The sequence below is a fragment of the Maylandia zebra genome, linkage group LG14 (assembly GCF_041146795.1).
Source record: "Maylandia zebra isolate NMK-2024a linkage group LG14, Mzebra_GT3a, whole genome shotgun sequence".
In the NCBI taxonomy this organism is placed as follows: Eukaryota; Metazoa; Chordata; class Actinopteri; order Cichliformes; family Cichlidae; genus Maylandia; species Maylandia zebra.
The window spans coordinates 36419116-36445363 of record NC_135180.1 but is presented as its reverse complement, the minus strand read 5'-3'; the positions used below and the strand labels follow the sequence as shown (position 1 = coordinate 36445363).

Here is a 26248-nt window from a genome sequence, read left to right as displayed (position 1 = left end):
CTAAGTAGAAAGGATAGGAAACGAGCCAGGCAAGATTTTAAAGTGGACAAGACGTCACTCTTATTACAGGGGATGGTTAGAGATTTTAAACTAACTGACTGTTTTGCAGCAGTACACCCCAGGGAGGAGGGCTATACCTGGTTTAGTGGGGATGGCTCTAGGGCCTCTCGTATTGACTATTTGTTTGTGAGAGATGTCTTGCCAACTGATGCTAGATTGATGCCCGTCTTCTTTTCTGATCACATGATGCTGTCCAGTACTATCACACTGGCATCGTGTGTGACGATGGGGAGAGGACTGTGGAGACTTAACTGCTCCTTGCTCGAGGACCAGAATTTGATCAGCCAGTATAAGGAGCGGTATCGTGAGTGGCAGACCCTCCAGGACTTTTATGAAACACGGGCAGAGTGGTGGGAAACGGTTAAAGAAAGGACACAGTTATTTTTTAAACAGGCCGGGAAAAGGAAGAAGGCTGCTGAGGATAGACGCAGGATGGGGCTGCAGAAAAGACTACAGAGGTACTATCGTTTAAACCAATTGGGGATGGATTTTAACGATGAAATAAAAGAGGTCAAGGAGGAAATGCAGGTAATTGCGGACATAAAAAGTAGGGGGGTTATTTTAAGAAGTAGGGAGAAAGAGAGAGATGAAGGTGAAAAATGCACAAGATATTTCTTCAAGAAAATTATGAGCAAGTCTGGCTGTGTTTCTCAACTAACGAACAAAGCCGGACAAAAAGTTGAGACTACCGAGGAGATCATGCAAGTGATCGAAGATTATTATAAAGAGTTATATGGGAGGAAAAATGTTAGTGGAGAGAATATTACACAAACCTTGGAGTTTATCGACAAGACTGTTGAAGACAGTGGTTTTTTGAGCCAAGGCTTTACATTGACTGAGCTCAATCAGTGTCTTAAGAGTTTTAAGAACGGGAAGTCCCCAGGGATGGATGGACTCCCGTGGGAATTCTACCGGACTTTCTGGGACATTTTGGCCGCGGACCTACTTTCTGTTTTTATAGATTTTAGCCAACTTGACAGGCTGCCGGACAGTTTTAGAATAGGGGTAGTCACTCTTGCTCATAAAGGAAAGGACAAGACCGACATGGAAAATTGGAGACCAATTGCGCTCCTAAATTGCGACTGCAAGCTTTTTAGCAAACTCTTAGCAGCACGGATACGCCCTGTGCTAAGCCAGATAATTCACCCGGATCAAGCCTGTGCTGTTAAGGATAGGAAGATCACTGATAGCCTCGTATTGATCAGGGACACCATTTGTTTTGCGAGGGATAGAAACATTCGGCTAATCGTCTTAAATTTGGACTTTGAGAAAGCCTTTGATCGGATCTCGCATCAGTATCTCTTTAGAGTGCTGCAGAAAATGGGGTTTCCAGAGCAGTTTATTTCTTGGGTAAAACTGTTGTACAGTGGGATCGGTAGTAGATTTGTCGTTAATGGGATCTTGACTGGGGCGGTGGACTTACACTGCGGTGTTCGTCAGGGGTGTCCCTTATCTGAACTCCTTTATGTTATCGGCGTAGAACCACTGGCGCAGATCTTGAGAAGAGACAAAGGGATAAAGGGTTTGGAAATACCAGGGAGTGGTGGACAAGTAGCAAAATGTGTCCTGTACATGGACAATATCAATATTTTGTGTACAGACCTGTCTTCGGTGAAGAGGACTTTTGAAGCGACTGACTGGTTCGGGAAGGCCTCGGCTTCCAAGCTTAATAAGAATAAGACTCAGGTACAATTTTATGGACCATGGGAGGCTACAGAGTTGACTGGGCTTGAGGTGAATCTGACACAAAACGACCAGAGGATTTTAGGGATCAGGTTTGACAAGGAAGGAGGAGGCAAGACAAATTGGCCTGTAATTATAGGGAAAGTGAAGCAACAGCTGGGTTACTGGGGACTGAGAACGCTGACTTTGGAGGGCAAGGTGTTAATCATCAAGGCAGTGATTTTACCCCGACTTCTCTTAGTCAGCTCAGTCTTTATCCCTCCCCGAAAAGTGCTCTTAGAACTGGAACGAGCCATTTTCTACTTCTTATGGGGTTCTAAATGGGAGACACTTAGAAGGGAGACAATGAAGAAAATGAAGGAGAATGGAGGAAAGGGGGTTCCAGACCTGTATCTGTTTGTAGGAAGTCTCTATACGAGCAGCCACCTGAGGCAGGCCACGGCCCGATCGAGTAACCTCAAAACGCAGGCGTGGGTTAGATTTTGGGCGGGGAGCTACTTAAGACAGAGAAAATTGATACCGGTGGATCTAAAAGTGCCTGTCTCTTTTAGTCTCCCCCCAGCCTATGCTGAGCTAAAGTCCTTTTTAGTCTCCTTTAACTTGGAAAATGAAGACTTAAACATTTTAACTAAACACCGGTCTCTCATCTCTGTTGTGCAGGAGCGAGAAGCTGTGACTCCAGTGCGTGGCCTCTCGATTGGTGAAGCCACAGATGTGTGGCGTTTGGTGAGCCGTCCCATTCTTTCGCATAAGCTCCGGGATGTGTCCTGGATGGTGGCTCATGGGATCCTCCCAGTCAGGTCCGTTATGCACTCTTGGGGCATGTCTGCAACAGCCATGTGTCCCCGGCCTGGTTGTGGCACGCCAGAGTCGGTGAGGCACCTGCTCTGGGAGTGCAGCGCTGCCGTAGACCTGTGGGCAATGGCCGGCTCCTCGCAATTCCTGTACTTACCAGCAAGGGAGGTCCTAACAGCACAGTTAGTGCTCTATGGGGTGTAGCCAGGGTGTAAAGGCACAAAGGAAAGACTTTGAAAAGCAGTGGCTTACTCTCGCTGCCATCAAAGACGCCATTTGGACCTCCAGAAACTTGCTGGTAAGCAAGCACATGCAGATCCCCCCCGTGACTGCTCTCCGAATGGCGGCAGCAACAATAAAAGAGATCTGTGCTGCAAGCAGCAAGCCGTGGGAGCAGCCACAAAGAAGAATCGCCTCTGTGCCCATTCGGACGGAGGAGCCGGTGCCACACACAGGGAGGTCAAAGCAGCAACGGCCTGGCTCTCCGGGAGAGGCAGGTGGGAAGGAGCAAGGTGGTGAGGATCCCCCCTGAACACCAGGAGCTTGTGAAAGGACGGGACGGCTTTTATAAACTGTTTTTTATCGCTCCTGTGCATTTTCTTTTAAGGAAAGGGTGGGAAGAAATAAAAAGTAATCTTTTAAATTGGGTGGGAATTTGAATCTTATGAGATGACTGTGTTTGGTTTCTATGTTTGAGTGTCAATAAAATTTTTCGAAAGAAAAAAAAAATCTGTTCTTATCAGTTTAATATCTGATATGCCCCCGATTCGGGGGCAACGTATTAAACGTATTTTTAGAACAGGGAGCCGAATAAGGGGCTCCGTTCGCTCCGTTCGCTCCACGCATCGCCTCCGGGAACGGTGCCCCCTTTGCTGACTTTGTGCAAAAGCAAGAAAGCCAAACAAAGTAAGGTCTGCCAAGCCAAGAGCCAGAAAGCAGCCGGAAGCGGCGAACGTGCAGGGATAGAAGCTCAGAGAAATAAGGAAAAAAACTGGGAAGAGAGCGAGGAACTGAATATATTATTAAAGGAACAGGAGGTTTTGTTTCAGGAGAGGGCGAAAACAAGAATGTTTAAATTTATGCAGGAGGAGTATATGCAACAGGAGAAGTGCTCGGCCTATTTTTTTGCTCAAATGAAAAAGAAAGAGGAAAAAGGGGCAATTATGGAACTGGAAAGGGAAGGGAAATCGGTTACTGGACGGGATAATATTTTGAAGATGGTAGAGGAGTACTACAGTTCATTGTTTGGTGTGGAAGAAGTAGATAGAGGGGCTCAAGAAATGGTTTTAGGTTTTCTGAAAGAGAGGTTACCAGAGGACGCAAGGAAGCTTTTGGAAAGGAGCATAACAAACCACGAACTATACGAGGCGATAAAGACAATGAAGAATAACAAGGTACCTGGGATAGATGGACTCACAAAGGAGTTTTACATCACCTTTTGGGATCTCATCGGAGACCACTTGTTGGAGGTATTTGAAGAAATGTGTGAAACGGGTAGAATGCCAAAGAGTATGAGGACGGGTGTGATAAGTTTACTACATAAGAAAGGCTCACCTGCTGTGCTTTCAAATTATAGGCCTCTTTCAATGGTCTGCGTGGACTACAAAATTTTGAGTCGAACTCTAGCAAGACGCCTGGCCCGAGTCTTGCCTGCTATTATTAATGCAGACCAGACATGCGGGGTAAAGGGCAGGCAGATTGGTTGGAACTTACAACTACATAGAGATGTGCTTACATACATCGGAGAGAGGAACTTGACAACAATATGCGTAACACTTGATCAGGAAAAAGCTTTTGATAGGGTCAATTATGATTTCTTATGGAGGGTGATGAGAAATTTTGATATAGGAGGAAAATTTTTGAATTGGATAAGTATGATGTATACTGACATAATTTGCAAGATAAAGATAAATGGACACTTAACAGAGGAAGTACAACAAACGAGAGGGCTACAGCAGGGTTGCCCCCTGTCCACCCTACTCTATGTTATATATGTAGAACCTTTAGCATGTGCAATAAGAGGAAACGAGAAAATTAGAGGAGTGCCCTTGCCAGGGGGGGAGGTGTTGAAGATCTCCCAGTACGCTGACGACACAGTTCTTTACTTGGAAGATGATGGAAGTGTGAGGGAGATGATACGAACAATACAGACCTTTGAGAGCGCTGCGGGGTCAAAGGTCAATAAGGAGAAATCAAAATATAAATTTTTGGGACGATGGGCAGGTAGGAGAGAGACGCTTTGCGGGCTTTCTTTGTGTGAAGGGCCCATGCGGGTCCTGGGCATAGATTTTGGAAATCCAGGGGGGGATGCAAATTACAACTGGGATTTGAAGATAGCGAAGATCTTAAAGAAATTGGGGATGTGGTCAAAAAGAAAGCTCACTATAACTGGCAAAGTTTTGGCCGTAAAAGCTGACATCTTACCTGCCCTACTCCATTTGGCATATGTCTTTCCAATGCTACAGACTCATAGGAAGGTGCTAACACGGGGAATTTTTAAATTAATATGGGGGGGGGGTATGAATATGTAAAAGAACAACTATGTATCAGACAATATCAAAAGGTGGGAGGGATGTCCCATACATCCCTTTGAAATTGGATGTGATGTATTACAGTAACATATGTGCTCCTCTCCAGCCACCCCTTTCCTGTCAAAGTGGAACTCTGGAGCAGAGCAGGCGGGGCCTGAGATCTGCCCCTTCAGCCAAGCAAACAGGGCCTACCGTGACGCCGGAAGCCGGGACGAGGAGTCACTGTGGCTTCCTGCGAGGCCAAAGAAACACACACTCTGGCTTCTGGGAGGGAGGGATGTCCCATACATCCCTTTGAAAATGGATGTGATGTATTACAGTAACATATGTAATTTATTGAACAGGTCCAATGTACATAAATGCCAAGTCTTGATCCGCTTTTGGTTATCTGGCCCCATGAGACAATTGATCGAGTGGGATAATAGGGTGCCAAGGGCGGAAAGCAGACCAGACTATTTTTCAAGGATGATTAAATGGCGGGAGAAGCATCAGGAATATAAGGACAAAGACCTCATGTTGAATCACAAAAAAATTGTATAGAGCCATGGTGCAGAAAATGCACACCCAAAATTCATGGGTGCAGGAGGAGGTATGGATACGAGCTCAGGAGAAGGGACTGAGCAACGGCTGCAGGGATTTTAACTGGCTGCTGCTGCATAAAAAAATACCGGTAAGATCAATAATGCATGCACATAGATTATGTGATAATAAGAACTGTCCAAGAAGCATATGTCAAAGAGAAGAAACAATAGAACATGTAATGTGGGGATGCCCCTTTGCGAGGGAAGTGTGGGGTGAAATGCAGAAGCAGTATGTTTGTTTAAAAGGGATTTCGTACGATGAAGTAATGTTCCTTACGGGATGGGAGAAGGGAAGTAACCGTAAAGGAAAGTCTTTGTTATTAGTGTCCTTGGTAAAACTATATTTGTAGAAGGCCCGGCAAGGGTATATTTTGGGGTCATACAAATGGACAGCCAAGAGTATATGTAGATTGGTAGAGAAGGAAATAGAAAAAGTGCGGCTGCTGGAGAAATTGAAATGGGGGTGGGATACAATCAAAGATGGATGGAAAGACATTCCTTAGAAGTCACTTAATATAGAGGCCTAAGAAGAAAAGTTTTTTGGTTGTTTTGTTCGTTTCTTTGAGAGCAACACATGGTAAGATCAGTATTGAGTTGATAAAAGGATTGGAAAATAAGGTAACGGGGATTTTTATGCCAATTTAGAAGATGTGATGTAACTTTGGTATGACTGTACAATTGAACGTGTGTTTCTCCTCTTTACGACTTATTATTTTGCCATTTAGATGTCACAGTACTTGTAGAAAGGACCTTTGAACCTTTCGATCAATGGAGAGAGAAAATGTCTCGCTTTGTATAGAATAGGCTTACCCTTTGTGATGTTTAATAATCTACATGTATGTGATGTTTTGTTTTTTGAAAATAAAAAAAGGAAAAAAAAAATCTGTTCTTATCGAGAAGCAATATGGCAACTGCGTCGGCCAGTTATGGGGAAGAGATGGACAGAAGGAGTGGAATGAAGAATACTTTACGTTTTGATTTGATCGACAAAGACTCTGCTTTCCAAGACCGGATAACTTTTGGGAGAAGAATCCTCTTTGACGCTCTCAACATACAGCCAGAAGAGATCTATTGCCTACAACAGAGCACAGCTAAGAAATATTACGATGTGACGCTAACTACCACAGAGAGAGCGGAGGACGCGAGACGGAAAGCCAACACAGCAGTAAGCGAAGACCTAAAAAGATACGCGGTAAAAAAAAAAAATCTGTTCTTATCAGTTTAATATCTGATACGCCCCCGATTTGGGGGCAACGTATTAAACACATTTTTAGAACAGGGAGCCGAATTAGGGGCTCGCTCCGTTCGCTCCACGCTCTTATCGAGACGTTCGCCGCTCTTACCATCTCGATAAGAGATTCCAATGCCTGAAACCATTGACGTGAGCAAGCCATCGCATTTTGTCCCAGTTCAAAGGGCACACCGAGAGAAGAGCAGACACATGGATCTTTGCTTTGGACACAAGAGTGAGGGGAGAGCGCGAACGCAGTCCCCCACTACCACAAATTATGCAGTTGAGATTCCCGCATTTGGGGAATTCACAAGGGTCAGCACAACCGGAGTGCAATGGTTGAGCCTCGCCCTGGGTGAACCACCTTCGTGATCATGGTATGTTATATCTATAGTTTATACCAAAAAGTTCTACTTTGGTTTCATCTGACCACATGACATTCTCCCAATCCTCTGCTGTATCATCCATGTGCTCTCTGGCAAACTTCAGACGGGCCTGGACATGCACTGGCTTCAGCAGCGGAACACGTCTGGCACTGCGGGATTTGATTCCCTGCCGTTGTAGTGTGTTACTGATGGTGACCTTTGTTACTTTGGTCCCTGCTCTCTGCAGGTCATTCACCAGGTCCCCCCGTGTGGTTCTGGGATCTTTGCTCACCGTTCTCATGATCATTTTGACCCCACGGGATGAGATCTTGCGTGGAGCCCCAGATCGAGGGAGATTATCAGTGGTCTTGTATGTCTTCCATTTTCTGATGATTGCTCCCACAGTTGATTTTTTCACACCAAGCTGCTTGCCTATTGTAGATTCACTCTTCCCAGTCTGGTGCAGGTCTACAATACTTTTCCTGGTGTCCTTCGAAAGCTCTTTGGTCTTGGCCATGGCGGAGTTTGGAGTCTGACTGTTTGAGGCTGTGGACAGGTGTCTTTTATACAGATGATGAGTTCAAACAGGTGCCATTCATACAGGTAACGAGTGGGGGACAGAAAAGTTTCTTACAGAAGACGTTACAGGTCTGTGAGAGCCAGAGATTTTCCTTGTTTGAGGTGACCAAATACTTATTTTCCACCCTAATTTACGTATAAATTCTTTACAAATCCTACCATGTGGATTCATGGATTTTTTTTTCACATTCTGTCTCTCACAGTTGAAGTGTACCTCTGGTGCAAATTACTGACCTCTGTCATCATTTTAAGTGGGGGAACTTGCACAATCGGTGGCTGACTAAATACTTTTTTGCCCCACTGTAAATAAGGTGGGAGACAACGGGCATCCTTGCCTTACTCCAGCTTTCACTGCAACTGTAGTAGTCTGTACACCATTCACATTCACAACACTACTACAACCAGAATACAACACCCGCATCCATCTCCGAAAGACTTCTCCAAATCCTAATTTATCTAGGACTTTCACCAGAAAGGCATGACTGACATTGTCAAAGGCTTTTTCTAAATCCAAGCTTAACCCACAAAGGTGGTTCACCCAGACCCATGTGAGAGTATTAGTTGTTGTTTACTTGACCTTTTTTGTGTGTTTTTTTCCCTTTGTGGGTTTCGCCATCTTGGGTTTTTGATTTCAGAGTCTTGGTTGCTTATTTGTTTTAATTCTTTATGAATGAACATATGTAATTTTGAACAATAAAACTCTTTGAAAATTGAAAAATTATTTACCTCTATAGTTTAGAGCGGAACATCCCCCTTTGTATGTTAGGTCTGGATTTAGAAAAGGCCTTTGACAACGTCAGTCACGTCTTTCTGATGAAAGTTCTCTATAGCTTAGGATTTGGGGAAGGGTGTAGGAGATGGATCCAGGTGTTATATACTGGATGTAGTAGTGTCGTGGTTGTGAATGGGGCACAGACCGCTACGGTCCCAGTGAAATCTGGAGTAAGACAGGGATGTCCCTTGTCCCCTATTTTGTTTATATTGGTGATGGAGCCACTGGCATGCGCACTAAGAGCTAATGAGCTAATTAAGGGGTTGATTCCACCGGGTAGCGGAGGGTTGGAAATAAAATTCTCCATGTATATGGACGATATAACTCTGCTGCTTACAGACAATAAGTCGATTGAAGTAAGTTTGGCAGTTTGTGAAGCTTTTACAAAAGCCTCAGGGATGAAAATTAATAAAGAGAAGAGTGAGGTGATTTACTTTAAGTGGCATGAGATTAAAGAAAAAATGGGATTGCAAGAAAAATCAGAAACGTTGAAAATTTTAGGGGTGGAAATAGGAGAAAATATGAGAATTAAGAATTGGAATTCAAAATTACAAAAAATACAAGGGAAACTGTTGAACTGGAAAGATAGGGAACTCTCCTTTATAGGTAAGGTTCTGGTAATAAAAGCTGAAGTAATAGCTTCTATAGCCTTTTTGGCAACGACGTTGCCAATCCCTTATGAAATATTAACTTCATTGAGGAAGGCGATGTTTCATTTCTTTTGGGGAGGTCAACATGAGAGAGCAAAGAGGGAAGTTATGTACAAACCAGTAGGGAAAGGGGGGAGAGCAGTACCAGAATTAGAGTCCAAGTGCAATGCGATGTTTATCACCCCAATTCTTAAGGCATGTTTTAGTGACCCTAAAGATAAACTTTGGCCATACTTTACTAAGTTTTGGGTGGGTCGGAAAGTTTTTCAGGCGTGGGGTGTGCGCCCCCCCTTAACGTGCCCTTCTCTGAACAATATCCTGTAATCTACAAGGTAGTGTTTAGTTTGCTGAAACGTCTTCCGACTAGGATAACCCTTCAGGAGATAACTTGCGCAACTATAGAGGAGACATTGTTTCCAACAGGTAGCATGTCACCGATAGGAAAATTGCGTGAAACCCACACTAAAATGGCTTGGGGTAATGTAAATAACAAATGCCTGCTAAATCCTCATAAAGACTTAGCGTGGCAAGCTGTTCAAGAATGCTTGCCGACAAGAGCCCTGGGTGAACCACCTTCGTGATCATGGTATGTCCCCTGCCAGGTAAGTATGAGTTGCCAGCGTGGGAGACAGGGCTCCCCCTTCCACATGCAGCACTTATATATATATATATATATATATATATATATATATATATATATATATACACACACACACAGTGGGGCAAAAAAGTATTTAGTCAGCCACCGATTGTGCAAGTTCCCCCACTTAAAATGATGACAGAGGTCAGTAATTTGCACCAGAGGTACACTTCAACTGTGAGAGACAGAATGTGAAAAAAAAATCCATGAATCCACATGGTAGGATTTGTAAAGAATTTATTCGTAAATCAGGGTGGAAAATAAGTATTTGGTCAATAACAAAAATACAACTCAATACTTTGTAACATAACCTTTGTTGGCAATAACAGAGGTCAAACGTTTACTATAGGTCTTTACCAGGTTTGCACACACAGTAGCTGGTATTTTGGCCCATTCCTCCATGCAGATCTTCTCGAGAGCAGTGATGTTTTGGGGCGGTCGCCGAGCAACACGGACTTTCAACTCCCGCCACAGATTTTCTATGGGGTTGAGGTCTGGAGACTGGCTAGGCCACTCCAGGACTTTCAAATGCTTCTTACGGAGCCACTCCTTTGTTGCCCGGGCGGTGTGTTTTGGATCATTGTCATGTTGGAAGACCCAGCCTCGTTTCATCTTCAAAGTTCTCACTGATGGAAGGAGGTTTTGGCTCAAAATCTCACGATACATGGCCCCATTCATTCTGTCCTTAACACGGATCAGTCGTCCTGTCCCCTTGGCAGAAAAACAGCCCCATAGCATGATGTTTCCACCCCCATGCTTCACAGTAGGTATGGTGTTCTTGGGATGCAACTCAGTATTCTTCTTCCTCCAAACACGACGAGTTGAGTTTATACCAAAAAGTTCTACTTTGGTTTCATCTGACCACATGACATTCTCCCAATCCTCTGCCGTATCATCCATGTGCTCTCTGGCAAACTTCAGACAGGCCTGGACATGCACTGGCTTCAGCAGCGGAACACGTCTGGCACTGCGGGATTTGATTCCCTGCCGTTGTAGTGTGTTACTGATGGTGACCTTTGTTACTTTGGTCCCTGCTCTCTGCAGGTCATTCACCAGGTCCCCCCGTGTGGTTCTGGGATCTTTGCTCACCGTTCTCATGATCATTTTGACCCCACGGGATGAGATCTTGCGTGGAGCCCCAGATGGAGGGAGATTATCAGTGGTCTTGTATGTCTTCCATTTTCTGATGATTGCTCCCACAGTTGATTTTTTCACACCAAGCTGCTTGCCTATTGTAGATTCACTCTTCCCAGTCTGGTGCAGGTCTACAATACTTTTCCTGGTGTCCTTCGAAAGCTCTTTGGTCTTGGCCATGGCGGAGTTTGGAGTCTGACTGTTTGAGGCTGTGGACAGGTGTCTTTTATACAGATGATGAGTTCAAACTAGAGATGGCACGATACCACTTTTTTATGTCCGATACCGATATCATAAATTTGGATATCTGCCGATACCGATATGAATCCGATATAGTGTTTTTTAATCAACAAAACTGTTTTTTAAATATCTTGCTGCATTTTGTATAAGTTCATACTCAAGTTTAAAACAACAACTACACTAAAGCTATTCTGTTATACCTGTATGCAAAAAAAAATATTTCATAGTTCAGCAATACTGATCAATCTAATAAACTTAAACCTGCACCATCCTCCCTATTCTGGTATTTTAAAGAGTACTTAGCGTAAATATTAAGCAACCTAACTAATAGGGTTCCAACTCCCAGCAACAAAAATAAATAAATAAAAAATAGGGAACCACCCCTCACACTCCACCTCATGATGCTTAATCGACGTAATCAACCTTAATTTGATGCAGTGTGAAAAAAAATGCACAGAAATAAATTATTTTTCAAGAAATATTAAATACTATTATAATTATTATTTATTATTTATTATTATTATTATTTATTTATTATTATTATTATTATTAATAATACGCCCGTATTTTCTGTGTTCGGTCCTCAGATGGTTGAGGCAATGTTAGAAAGATAAAGATACTAGAGTGTGTTCCTGAGAATTTTTTTTTTTTTTTTTTGGTCATAATGACCAGTCAAGCTTTGGCTAGTTGATGATACTTTGTCCCATAACTGTAAATGTCTTTTATTGTTTGTTTCTGTTTGTTTGTTGTTCATTTTCAATTTAAAAAATGAAAATAAAAGGTTTAAAAAAAATTGCAGACTGCACAGATGGTACCTTCCCAAAGGAAAAAGTACTATAGCTTACTAGGGTATATATATTATACTTAATAGTTACTATATACAGTAATGGACTTCTATTCATTTTGCATCAAATTAAAACTTTGGGTGTCAGATAATTATTTATTAAAAGCTAGACATTTTAAATGAGAATAAGAAAGAAAAGTATGTCTTTGTGCCCCCTTTTCCCTGTTCATGTCCTATCGGCCCCCCTGGCTAAACTTTGCTAGATCCGCCCCTGCACAGTTACAGCTGTCAGCTACATAGAAAAAGATCCTGGAGTAGAAAGTAATATTAAATAAATTCTAACAACAGCTGATTAAGCTTAAACGTGCTGCTGTTGTTCAGCCGCTGGTTTCCTCTTTCTGGTGCAAAGTGGGCCAAAAGCAAACTACAGACACGGACTCCCGACACAAAAGCCGATCAGCTGATCGTTAAGCAGTTTCATGATTGAAGTAGCAGCAAGAAGAAGCAGTCGCTCCATATATCGCTTGTTAAGCTTAACGCAGGAATGCTTTACAAACATTCAGAGATGGACTTACACACTTGCTTTACTTCTCTCGGGATAACTTTGTCGGAGATGAAATGCCGGGTTGCTAGCGAAGCTCCAAATGCTATCCAGACCATCGACAGGTCCTGCATGCCACAGCCGCTCTATCACGTGATGCATACTGCTCCGAGTGCTAACGTTCTGAGGTGAGTTACGGCGTGTGGCAAGTTTTGTGAGGTGCTTTCGTGATATTTAATGGATCGGATTACATTTTTTATTTTTCTCCGATATCCGATCCAGTAATTTAGGTCAGTATCGGACCGATACCGATACGATCGGTCCATCTCTAGTTCAAACAGGTGCCATTCATACAGGTGAGTGGGGGACAGAAAAGCTTCTTACAGAAGACGTTACAGGTCTGTGAGAGCCAGAGATTTTCCTTGTTTGAGGTGACCAAATACTTATTTTCCACCCTGATTTACGAATAAATTCTTTACAAATCCTACCATGTGGATTCATGGATTTTTTTTTCACATTCTGTCTCTCACAGTTGAAGTGTACCTCTGGTGCAAATTACTGACCTCTGTCATCATTTTAAGTGGGGGAACTTGCACAATCGGTGGCTGACTAAATACTTTTTTGCCCCACTGTATATATTGAACAATACAAAATTTTTAATTTATTTTATCAACTTTTCTTCTGACGATGCTGTCTGTGTTGAGAGCTCAGTGGATCTGCGTTCCACTACTCTGCCTAGGCTCCACTGTCGAGCGCAGATCCACTGAGCGCAGAGCAAGCTAGCGAGACAGAAGTTAAGCTCGTTGCAACATGGCAACTGCCTCAACACTACCCAAAATAGAACCTCCCCCACTCTCATTCAGATCTGGCGTTTGGAACTATTTTGGTTGTCATGTGAATTATGACCCTGATGGTAAGCGCATCATGGACAAAAGTAAAACAGTATGTGCCACGCAATGCTCAATTACACTGGTGGGAACTAGTGCGTTAGCGCAGTTAGCTCGTTAACGTGTTGACGCCGTCCAGCCCCACGCATGGGACGATCCGCGGTAACTCCTTAACTGTACTTTTGAGTTAAAATATATATTTATAATTTTAATAAGTGACAAATTAAAAAATTATGGCATGAACACTGTTTTGTATCAAAAAAATATCGAACCGTGACACCAAAGTATTGAACCGAACCGTGAATTTTGTGTATCATTGCACCCCTAATATATATGTGAGGCCATGAAAAGTTGACGCTGGTAATCTTTTCGGACCACAGTGCAGTAAGCGCTACAGTGGTTAGCGGGCCCTACACAACTGGTCCAAAAGATTAGCTATGGCAAATAAATTATTATTATTATTATTATTATTATTATTATTATTATTATTATTATTATTATTATTATATGGAAAGCCTGCAACCTTTCATTTACTGGCAAAGTACTGGTGATGAAAATAGATATACTTCTTACCCTGCTATACCTGGCTTACATATTCCCCATGCATGAAGCAGTTAGAAAAGAAACAACGGGGCGGTCTGCCTCTCCCCACCGCAGGGAAAAGGGTAACACCACCTGAGTCTGGGTGCAGTTCCCCTCCTCCAGGGGCAAGGGTACCTAGACCCGGTTGGTAGAGTACGCTTGGGGAGTGTGATCGTGTATACAGCGTCTCTTTATGTCTGTCTCCACGTTGGTTGAGTGTGGTGTAAGTGCATATGAGAGCATGAGGGTGGGAATGGATGTTTGTGTCTGTGTGTGCCTGTATGTCTGTGTCTATATGTCAGGTTGGGTATCAGACGCCACCTCTCTGGGGACATCTCAGGCCCTCCAAGGTTTGGAGGCCTATCTCCACCCACCACCACTTCCCCTGCCAGTGGCGGACTCCCTCAGGTGTCCGTGCGTTGGTGGTTCTTTGTGTCTGGGGGTGGGCGTCCAGGTACACACCGGCTCACTCCTTGGCGGCCGCTTATCGGGGCCTGGAGCCTGGGGCTCGCTCGGGCCACTTCGGAGGTGGGGTGACCCCGGCCTCTCGGCCTGGGGCTCGGTCACTCAGGCACAGCTGGCTGCCGGTGGAGCTCACGGGCGCGTCACTGCAACTCCCCCTGGCTTCTGCTCCGCGGCTGCTGAGTGAGCCCTCATCTGGGACTCTCCTCAGCTCTAACTGAGACAGTGGCGCGGCTGCCCCTCTGTTGGTCTTCCTTGGTCTCTTGTGTTCTGGGGGCCTCTGGATGTCTGGAGTTTTGATCTCCTCCATACCTGCTTCGTGCCCTGGAGGACGGGGCTGTGGCTCCCCACACTCCCTAGCAGATCGTTACATGGAGAAACCTTTGGAATGCAAGCATGCTGATCCACACAGGTATGCACACAGGTGTACACATGGGTATTCACAGACGCGGACTACAGCTTTCTTGGCTGCTGCCTCAAAGCACATTGTGCGCTGTCTATCTTGCGTGCTGCACAATATCGTTTATTATTTAGTATCTACTGATATCTACTGCTAGCTAGTTTATTGTGATGGTGCCGTTTTTTTTATTATGTTTTTTATTATGTTGCTCTTTGTTGCTTGCTTTCTCTTCTGTTTTTTTTCTCCATACAGGTGACCCAGGTGTTTTGTTTGTTTGTTCTTTCTTCCCCCCTTCTCACCGTCTCTTCTCCCCTTTGGTTTTCTTTCTCTCCCTCTTTCTTTCATTCTTTCTCCCTGTCCTATCCCCCAGTCATGTCTGTCCCGTTTGTAGCAACTGAAAATAAAATAAATTCATAATTATAATAAAGGTCAATCGAATGGACCAATATGGCAAGGCCATGATGATCCACTTGGTAAAATAAATCCGCTTGGCATCTTTCTTGGCCTTAAGACAACAATTCTGATGGCTATAGATCCAAACGGGACAAAAAAAAAAAAAAAAAAAAAAAAACACCCTTAGAAAACTACCTAAACTGAGAACACAAATAACTAAACAGGCAGGCTTGCAGACAGAACACACAGTGTGGAATGAGGGAGATTGCAACACAGAGCAAGTCAAAGACAGAGCTTAAATACAAAGAGGGATAACGAGGGAAGGAGACACAGAAGGAGAGCACAGCTGGGAGTAATCAAACATGACGAGACAAAGCAGACGCAAAACTGAAAACATTAACATAGGATGCAGACTGTCAAAGCAAAACACTATCTAAACCCTGGGTGAAACAAAAACCAAACAAAAGACAAGTGCTAACCCTAACTCCCTAACTGAAAAAACAGTATAGATAATAATAAGGCAGTTCACCCCTTCTGCTTCAGTACCTTTTTACACGTGAAAAGTAACTACAATCTATTTACACAGCTCAGAAATCCTCAGGGAACACACACACAAAAAGTCATCAAGGGCTTCGGAGGCCAAGGACAGGTCTGCTGCTGCTGTAGAGGGTTTTTCAAATCAGCCACTTGATCAGGAAATCAATCAGCAGCTGCCAGCTCTCCAATCAGCAAGGACCTGCAGGTTCTTAAAAATACAGAACACACAGAACAAAATCCAGCCACTGGGATTCAAATTATGGGTAGGTTCATAACAGCCAGACAATCAAGCATGAATAGAATAAGATGTATGCCAACATATGCTGAGAGGAGAGAAGCTGCAACTCAGGATAGTCACATTTTGGGGGCTTTAATAAATTTGGCCAGATTTTCAGAAATGAGAGCTACTCCGTCCAAAGTAGGATGGATGCCATCTCTCCTAACAAGACCAGGTTTCCTCAAGAAAGTTTCCCAATTATCTATAAAGCCTACATGTCGGAGACCACTCACACAGCCAGCAATTGAAGGAGAACATGTGGCTAAACATGTCACTCCTGGTCCGATTGAGGAGGGGACCAGAGAAAACTACCGAGTCAGACATTGTTTTGGCAAAGTTAAACACCAAAATTGATTTTAGTGACCTCCGACTGACATAACCGGGTGTCATTACTGCTGTCGTGAATTATAATTTTACTAAATTTATGTTTACCCTTAGCCAGCAGTTTTAAATTTCACTCAATGTTGCCTGCTCTGGCTGCTAGCAGTGTCCAAGAGTTTTGTCCCCCCCCCCCCGCCGCTATGGCTCTGGGCCCCACACTTTGGGAAGGTCTGCTTTAGAGGAAGAGATAACTTTTGAAGAACTATAGGATGTTAAAAATGAAGGACAGGAAAGTGCTGGGGTAGAAGATATAGAAGATAGGCACTTGGCAGCTATATGTATTAGTTTGATATAGTTGACCAGAAAGTCATTGATTGCTAATAGAATGAAAAGGTTAAATAAATCGTCAGATAGTAAAAGAGTATTAAATCTCCAAGGGGGGCAAGAGCGAGGTCTACCAATGAAGTTTTTATCAAGGCTTAGCAGAGCATGTTCTGAAATATCGATTGGGTAGTATTCAGAAGACTTGACTTAATGCATTAGAGAACTATCAACAAAAAAATTATCTATATGGGAATAGAACTGGTGTACCTCAGAGGAATAAAAATACTTTTTTGTTTGTGGATTATGTGTCCTCCAAGGATCTACAAACCCATTCTGAGACATGAAGTCCAAGACTGATTTTGACATAGAGGACTAAGGAAAGACACGAAGTGAGGAGCCGGCTAATGTCGGGCTCATTACACAATTTAACTCCCCAGCGAGAATTAGACAATTGGTAGAAGAGTGCTAATTAGGTTATTTGTAAAATCTGGGTTATCAAAATTTGGAACAAAAAGTTTAACTACTAAAACAGGAGTGTGAAATAGAGTACTAGTGATTATAAGGAATCTTCCTTTTTTTTTTTATCCTTTATTGTTTTGGAAACTGTAAAATGAAGCTTCTTACTAATTAAAATGGCTACTTCTCTGGCTTTAGAGTTAAAGGCTGAATGAAAGATCTCCCCAACCCACGAATACTAAAGCTTGAAATGATGTGTATCCTGCAGGTGTGTTTCTTGTAAAAATATTATATCTGGGTTTTTCACATTTTTCACGCTTCAGACCACCCATCCATCCCTCCCCTTGCTTGCACTCTGTCCTTCCCCAAATGAAGGAACGGTACAGAGTCAATGACAAACTTGTGCTTACAGTTAAATAGCGCAATAGGAAAAAAAAAAAAAAAAAACACTTCTAAGTGCTGGGTGAATTCTGCAGAACTAGACAAGTAGTATAAAAGGAAAATATACGATAGGCAGTATTCTCAAGAACCAAGAATGCCTGCCGTGAAAGTACTGTTTAAGTTAAACCCATAAGGAACAAACATTTAAAAACTGACCCATACATTTTTTTGAACATCAAAGAATAGCTTACCCAAGAGAAAGAAAAATAAAACTCCTCAAAAGTATAAACCGGAAACCTCGACAGTTCCCCTAGGTATATTTTTCTTACTTGGTTATCATCTTGTAAGTTTTGGCCTCCTCTGTAGAGGTAAAATCCAGTGTGACCCCATCACGAGTAATCCGCAGCCAGGCTGGGTGAAGCAGTGGGAACCGGACCCCTTGAGCTGGCGGCAGCAGTCTGTGAAGGCTGCACATGCTTGCGCCGTCTTGGCGACCTAATTGGGGAAAACAGAGTCGGTCAAATTGTTCACCTTAATCCACTGAAGCTCCCTTGCCCTCGACAAGATTTTAACACAGTCAGTATAGTAATGTGGTTTCACTACTATGGCATGGGGCTGCTCACCTGTCTTAGGCTTGGGAGGCAGAGTACGGTGAACAGGATCTAGCAGCGGCTCCTCGGCGAGGTCAAAGGCCTCCTTTAATTGAAAAAACAGCCAACTCTGCAGTAGCTCACTACTACTACTCACACCAAACTGCCATTAGCCGGAAATCAATTTTACTCCCTTTAAACAGAATAAAAAGTCTTGCAAGTTGACTTGGAATAATGTTAAAAAGATTTGGCATGGCAAATTGTTCTGGAATGTTTACCCACAAGAACATTCCTAAAAAGGAGGGAGTCCACAAGAAGTTTTCAATGCCCCACAGGAAAGTGTGGAGAGGATGAGATGGTCATAAATGTGATTTAACGTATGAAAGAATAGCACATGGTCTTGTGGCGGGGCGTGGTCTGCGGTGCTGCTGCAGGGGAGATGGACACACCTGCATGGCATCTGCAATCACGCCTCACCAGCTTTAACATCTGTACCAGGTCCTGAAATTGGTTGGAGAGGGACAAAAAGGAAGAAAAATGGAGACACAACAGACCCGTCTAATTTTAGACCCATTAGTTTGCTTAGTATGGATTAGAAAATACTAACCAACCAGGTTAGTACTTGAGCTTGCTAACATCGTTCTTCAAGACTTTCTTGTAACTCCCTTGTACCATAATGACTACCAGACTGTGACAGTCCACACGGACAATCCGTGGATGTCCGAAAAGACAATACAATATTTTTTAGGGACATTTGTAACTGTGCTACCCAGAGTCAAGGAGATCAAAGTTGCATTGGGAATATGGACAGGGAAAAGACAATTTAGAATTAAATTAAAGGAAGACCCAACTGGTTATGAAAGACATTGTCACCCACCTGCATGTTTCACTATTCGTGCAGATTGGGGGATTCATTATGTCAATTAATAATTTTTTAGAAATGCAGTACATATGGACATACAGAAGATGCATGTAGCCAGGTGTGTTGCTGAAGTTGTAATGCACTGGGACACAACGTAAGAGACTACAATGAATTAAGGAAATATCATTTATGTAATGCAGAATCTCACTTGGCTAAAAACTGTCCCAAACCTCGATCCTATGCAGTTGTTCTTAGGGACAATACTTTCGCCAGCAGCCAAGAAACAAAGAAATAAAAGACACCAATGATGCTGCAGTCAGTATTTCTCACTTTTTTCTCACTGGAATGCCTTAGCAACCCCCCAAGCTTACTAATTGATGAAGGAGCAAGATGAACATTGGCATCCTTTTTAGTTTTTTTTTATTGTCTTTTGATATTTTTTGTAAGAAGCATTTTCTAAACTACATTCATAATAACATGATGGATTTTAAAATTATGACCTGTTAAGAGGAGGAGCAGTCTTTACTTACTTAACAACTTGTAATTTTGACAAACTCATGTTTATCAAGGAATGGGTCAAGGGAGAGTCCAAATGGCATGTGGGGTGGGTACATTGCAGTGCAGACACTAAGTTGATAATTACACACAGGTTTGTTGCCAAAACTGCAACACTCTCTACAGGCTTTGTGTTATGCTCTAAAGAGTTAAGGAAATGTACTTTATGCTGAATCTCATTTGGCCAAGAACTGCCTGGAACCCTGACTTTATGCAACTTTTTTTGAGGGAAGGGATTTTGGCAGATGGCAGTGAAACAAGTGAAACTGAAAAACATCTCTTGAAAGTGGCACAGGTGGGGAAAATGAGTGTGTCAATTAGCAATTAGGAAAAGAAAAAAGATGGTTGTGGAAAAGTAGTGGCATGTAGTCAGAGTGGCCACGCAATATGTATGTAAAGAGGAGGCAAGGTTGAGTGTATGCGAGGACAAGGAGTCAGAGAGAGACCAGTGGTGTGACGACCCACTCCATATTGCCTTTTTTTAAATTCTTTTTTAGGCTGTTTGTGTGTCTAATTTGCAGGCATTGGAGGGGTGGAAGGGCTCATTCCCAATCAGTGACAATGGCAACACCTGGGCCCTGTGCTCTCTAACAGCCATAAGCAGTCAGTTGCTGGGTGCTGCTTTACTTTGAGACACCTTTGCCTTTGGTTTGGTTCTCTACTAAGCAATATTGCGTACGCCATTCTTCCACCTATGCATGCATCTAGTGATGGCCAAATGAAGCTTTCCAAAGCACTGAAGCTTGTATTGAAAAATGGTTCATTACTCGAAGCTTTTCAACACAGTCCTCTCCGGTGACATCTGGTGGCGAATATTTTGAAGAGCAGCTTGAATCTGCAAAATAAAACGGATTGCTCAATCATCGCTGCTCACTCAAGAGTGGAGTTCTCTCCGATATTGGGCCACCGTTCCGTTGCTTTGAACATGTAATTGGTTTTGTTTTCTCGATTGGGGGGCTGAAAAAATGTAATGCGTATTTGCGTAATACATTTTGATCAATAAACTTTCCCTATTTAAACATGCACTATGGTGGCCTTTCTTTGCTCATAACTCCTTGATGTTGGTAAATACAATAAGTGAGCAATATATATAATATACATATGATAATGCACAGCACATTATGGAGTATGCCCCTGCTGTGAAGTCCTGCCTCCATCTACTTGTCATTTAATCACTGGACAGCTGGACAGGTTCATACAAAATATTAGATGAGGCCAATTGTCCTATACATATTTTTGACCTAGGGGTGGGATTGATTGTGAACTGGAAAGGGAAAATGCTTAGGGGGCTGAGTATGGCTGCATCGTTACTGATTTGTAGAATCATTGTGATTCGATACAGGATCCGATTCAATTTGATTGGAATCTGGAAAGTTTTGCCTCAGTCAGAAATATTACAATTCTGGTCATGTATCAGTATATATCCATAATTTCGTATCTATTAAAAGAAAGCTGACACATGTGAGACTTAATTAGAGATGTAAACAGAGAGTTATGAAACCTGCAGCTGCAGAAGCCAGCGGGAAAAAGAGGCAAACACAGCGCGGACCCGCCGACACATCAAAATCTGACTCTGACGCGTCGGGTCCGCGCTCTGTGTTCACGTTTGTATGCAGAATCCGTAAACCTGCTCCCAGTTACTGTTTTAGCTGTATGGTGTTTGACGACATGTTGTGAGGTTTAACCTGAGATGCTGGCGTTTCAGGCATAATAACGTTAATTTACAAATCGACACGGGATTGTAATGAATCAATATCACTTTATTCAATTTAGCATGGATTGTAATCAGAAAGGCGATAATCAAAACCCACCCCTAATCAAGAACTTGCAAAGTAAAAACATGATCTATGTCAGGTAGCCCTTTTGTTATTTACATTTAAAAAGAGGATTAGTGTTACTGTGCGCTGGCTGAGTCTGTTTCTTTTCTTAGAAATAGTTTCTCCTGCCCTGGAGAAAATCCACTTGCATGGAACAGAAGAGGCTGTGGAGTGCAGGAACCACACTGCAAGTTGGTAGATATGCAGGTATTCCTGGGTCCTGCAGACTATCACCTAAAAACAATAAACAAAATGATTTTCTAAACTGTAGCAATGTAATGTACGTATAGTGTCAAATACATTGTTGTAGTCTTCATTAGCTTTAATTCACATGGAAGTGTTCCTAAAGTCATATGCTGTAATGATATTTACATTATGAAAACATGATTTTGGACATTTCAAGTTTTTCACTTCGGCAGATAAAATGAATTGAGCAAAATCAACTCAAAATATTCCCACACGCCAGAACGTCCTCTCTTCCTCGCTGGCTCCATATCTGTCAGTGGAATGATCACCTCTTCGCTCTCTGTCACCATCAACACACTCCACGAATCCCGTGGATGATTCACTTCCTTATATCCGTTTGAATCAGGTACCGAAGCAGTTACGTGCGTAATGAAGCTTCGGACGTCACTGGTCACGTGACTTTTGCCAAACGAAGCAAGCCTCGACACAGTGCTTCTGAACCAGTGTGTTGTTTTTTTCGACACACGCTCCGGAGCGTCAGCTTCAAGCGGGCCATCACTACATGCATCTATACCACAGATTGTACTGACCGCACACTCCAGGGTTTGTGTAAGGCTTTGTTTTTGTTTCTTTTATTTGAAATACAATTTTGAATGATACTTGGTGAGGTAATGTAGTTCAAGCGGTAAGGAAGTTGAGAAGTAGATGGCATCTACTTCTCAACTTCAGCATCGATTTCACAGGTCTTTCCTCCCCACTGCTGTCAGACTCCACAACAAAGACTTTGCAGCTAATCGAACACACAAACCCACACATGTGCAATAAGACTAAGTGCAATATTCTTTTTCTGACAAAATTGTATTTTAACTCAGTTGTATATAGCATTTGTATTCTATTTTTATCCTATTGTATATTTTATTTTATTCTATTGTATATAGTATTTTATTTTATTCTTTTCTATTCTGTACAGTTGTGTACAGTATCTTATTCTTATTGTATTCCAGTGTTCTCTAATTTTTGCTATATAACTGTGCACTGTTCACTTTCTGCTGTAACAAAACAAATTTCCCATGTGTGGGACTAATAAAGGTGATGTTATCAGCAGACTGGTCAAATTTCTTCTTAGTGTATTTTATTTTCTGGCATCTCCATTCTGCCATCTCATTTTGTATACTTTTTTTTTTTTTACACGCACCTGAACCTCATTAGTCACTACCATTAAGAAACAGGTTAGATCAAACAACACAATCTAAAAAAAGAAACAAGAATAAGAATATTCATTTAATTTACGCACCCATTTACACAACTAAATGGTTTGAAAAGTAAAACACTTTATACAGTAAAACTCAAAAGGTTGCTTTAAAGAAAATAAACAATACTATGCAAAAAGGAAAAACCCTTCATTTGGTTGCACCCAGTGATGCTATCAATGACATCATGAACTTATATAAACAGGAAGTGCTGGGCCAGCCCCTCCGATACATCATGTACTTAGCAATTAACCACTAGAGAGCTGGACAGGTATGTTTATAAATCATATTATTATATTGGGCAAATCTCTTACATATTTGGACCTGGGGAAAGAATTGATTGTGAACTGGGAGGGGAAAATGCTTAAAACTATAAACTTCTATAAACTTTTAAAGTAAACACGATGCATTTAAGGTTATCCTGTTTGGTTTTTATTTAAGAAAAGAATTTTTTCCACTGTGTGAGGACTGAGTCTGTTTCTTGGATGTAATTTCTCCTGCCTTAGAGAAAATCCTCTCACATGGAACAGATGATGCTGGAGTGCACAGAAACTGCAACGCAAGTTTGTAAAGATGGGGGTATACAGTCTTCCTGGTTGCCCAGAAGTAGAGTGGATCCTCTGTCCGGGGAATCAAAGGATCTGCCATGTACCTCTGTACGTCCACTGTGGTATCTATGGTAGCATTCCTTGGCTGCCTCTCCACCACATGGCTTCTCACAGATCCCACAGACCATCACCTAAAATAAAAAATAAAAAAAATTAAATGGCTGCACATTTTGTAGAATAACAAAGATTTATTTATTTATTTATTATAATAAATAATAATACTCACATTCTCCTCATGGCTGGTGGTTACCAGATAGTCATGGAGGCCTGTGTGAATGGGGCCTTATCCACTTGATTCTATACAGTCACCATGATTGTCACACAAGCAAAACAGCAGACAAGTTAAGGTCACGTGGTTAGAGGTCACATGTATATAATATAGACCTCTGCCTCCACAGAAGTTGGCGTCCCAGGTGGCATTAATGGGCATTTAACAAAGGTTTATTATGACCTGACCTACTTACAGCAAGCACTGAAAATAAAAATGATAATGTCTCTGAGATAGATCTTTTCCTTTCTGCTCTCTCATTTGCCAGCTTTTTAGGCACATGCTGCATCGAGAATTCATGGATGAGGAGACAAGGCCACTATCCAGGAGGTTTACAGAATGGGTCTACGGACCTGTTCATTCTTCACTTTATGACATGACCTCCATTGACACCAATGAAGAAAACTCTGTGTTAGAGATAATAATTTTTGGGAGTGAGATTCCGGTGAGAAATTCCAATTTTGACCTCATTTTAATTTATTTTATTATATTTCTATGCTTTATTCCCTCCAATGTTTTAGATAAAGTAGGAAATGGGGTATGCTGTGGGGTATGTTTGTAGAGGCAGTAGAGCCTTTTAAACAATGATGGAAACAGTGTTGAATGTGCTCAGATGAAACTAGAAGTACTCTATGCATAGGCAGTGTAGAGAGAAATTAACAGTAGCAAAATCCTCTTGCCTCACTGTGCTTAGATAGTATTGCATGGGATAAATTTAGCAAATATTAAATATATGATATATACTGTTCTATCGAAATTTAAAACAAATGTCCTCTTATGTGCATCTCATTTTTCTCAGAAACAAAAATCAGGAAAAAAATCAGGTAATTCTTTGTTTTTACATTCATCTGGTCCCAATCAGCCCAAATAGCAAAGAGAAATTAAAAATGCATGCCATGAAAGAGTTTGGGTTAATATAAAGGAGGTTAATATAAAACCTATCTTGTAAATTTCAGAATCGTCCCGAGATGCTTCAGATTGAACCACTTCGCAGTCTTCTTCAGAATAAGTGGGAAAGGTTCGCTTCCAAATTATTCTTGATGAATTTCTTGCTTTATGTGGTTTACCTGACCATCTTCACTGCTGTGGCCTTGCACAGAAAGGATGGAAAGGTAAAAAGGGTTAAACATCCTCTAACTTAAATGACAAATGTTTATGTTTTAAGACATTCACCTTTGCCTAAGCAAAGACTCTTAAACCCTCAGCTGCCATTTCCCATTGAAAATTTTCCACTTGACCATCTCCGTTGTGTTGGTGAGATCCTCAGTGTCTTTGGAGCACTAATCTTTCTCTATAAGACGCTAAGAAAGTGGAACCTGGTCACATCATTCACACAGAAAGAGTTAAACTTACTAATGTAATAACCTTCAAATCCCTAGATAAATCATTTCTGTAGGAACCCTCCGAATTTCAGGGTCCTATCTATTGATGGATTCAATGATATTGTGTTGTAAGTATCACCATGAAATATTTATATATACCCTGACCTTACTATTACTGCTGTCTTAGAAATCTCTTGTCTTTGCAGTTTCCTGCAGGCAGCACTCCTGATCTGTGTGATTATGTATGGCTGTGGGCAGGAGGAATACGTTGGACTTCTTGTGCTCTCCTTGCTTCTTGCCTGGGTGAACTTTCTTTACTACCTAAGAGGTTCCAAGCAATTAGGGATGTATGGTGTCATGATGCAAAGGGTAAGGGTTTTGTTACCAAAACTATGAAAATAGGCTGCCTGGGCAGATATGAGTGGCTCAGTTTAAAATATGTGTCTCTCTTTACATGATCTTACGTGACCTGTTGCACTTTTTATCCGTTTACTGTGTCTTGCTTTTTGGATTTTCTGCTGGTAAGATTTTAATAGACTCCAAATCTAAGCACATACGAATGTGCAAAATAGATGCTTACCAAGATTTGCAGTTTTGACTTGGATTTTCTCTCTTTTTTTTTTTTTATAGCTTTTGTTGCTCTTATACGTGACCCGCCTACAGTAGTGTCAGCTGCCCAAAACCTGACAGCTGACATACAGCTACAAGGAAGGAGCTTGACTGCTTCTGTAAATAAGCTAGGTTATAGAGACGTTCGTTTTACTATACTGGAAATGTTCAAGTTCACTATTGGAATGGGAGATCTGCAGTTCACGGACGACGTTCAGTACAAAGAAGTTTACCACATCCTGCTCATCTCTTACATAGTTCTCACATACATCCTCCTGCTGAACATGCTGATAGCCCTGATGAGCAACACAGTTGAAAGACTCTCAAACCAAAGCAAAAACATCTGGAACCTGCAGGTGGGATGCTGTTAAAGTCTGCAACCATGACCTCAAAAAATTCCAGGCAATTCTTCATTATATTAGTTAAGATACTGGATATTATATTTTATTTACAAGTCACCTCAGTAAATGGTAAATGGCCTGTATTTGTATAGCGCTTTACTTAGTCCCTATGGACCCCAAAGTGCTTTACACTACATTCAGTCATCCACACACACATTCACACACTGGTGATGG

General features: G+C 42.1%; 1 protein-coding gene, 1 long non-coding RNA gene, 2 other non-coding genes and 1 pseudogene across 4 annotated transcripts in view; 3 read left to right on the top strand and 2 right to left on the bottom strand.

Moving 5' to 3' along the window:
• Window positions 1-26044, top strand: part of LOC106676321 (transient receptor potential cation channel subfamily V member 1-like) — an 80252-nt gene extending 54208 nt beyond the window's left edge. Inside the window, exons 5-9 of the mRNA XM_076892050.1 lie at window positions 24011-24187; window positions 24699-24854; window positions 25281-25433; window positions 25495-25585; window positions 25695-26044. Coding sequence (XP_076748165.1) covers window positions 24011-24187; window positions 24699-24854; window positions 25281-25433; window positions 25495-25585; window positions 25695-26044 — 927 coding nt within the window. The remainder of the gene's footprint in view (window positions 1-24010; window positions 24188-24698; window positions 24855-25280; window positions 25434-25494; window positions 25586-25694) is intronic.
• Window positions 3243-3409, top strand: LOC111501439 (U2 spliceosomal RNA; annotated as a pseudogene).
• On the top strand, window positions 6824-7015 carry LOC111501440 (U2 spliceosomal RNA). Its single transcript, XR_002721496.1, has one exon. It is a non-coding gene; the product is annotated as a U2 spliceosomal RNA (small nuclear RNA).
• On the bottom strand, window positions 7119-7278 carry LOC111501449 (U1 spliceosomal RNA). Its single transcript, XR_002721503.1, has one exon. It is a non-coding gene; the product is annotated as a U1 spliceosomal RNA (small nuclear RNA).
• Window positions 15473-18546, bottom strand: LOC143421968 (uncharacterized). Its single transcript, XR_013101569.1, has 4 exons — window positions 18479-18546; window positions 18230-18302; window positions 17936-18101; window positions 15473-16055 (listed from the first exon to the last, which is right to left on the bottom strand). It is a non-coding gene; the product is annotated as an uncharacterized LOC143421968 (long non-coding RNA).
• Window positions 26045-26248: the final 204 nt, after the last annotated feature.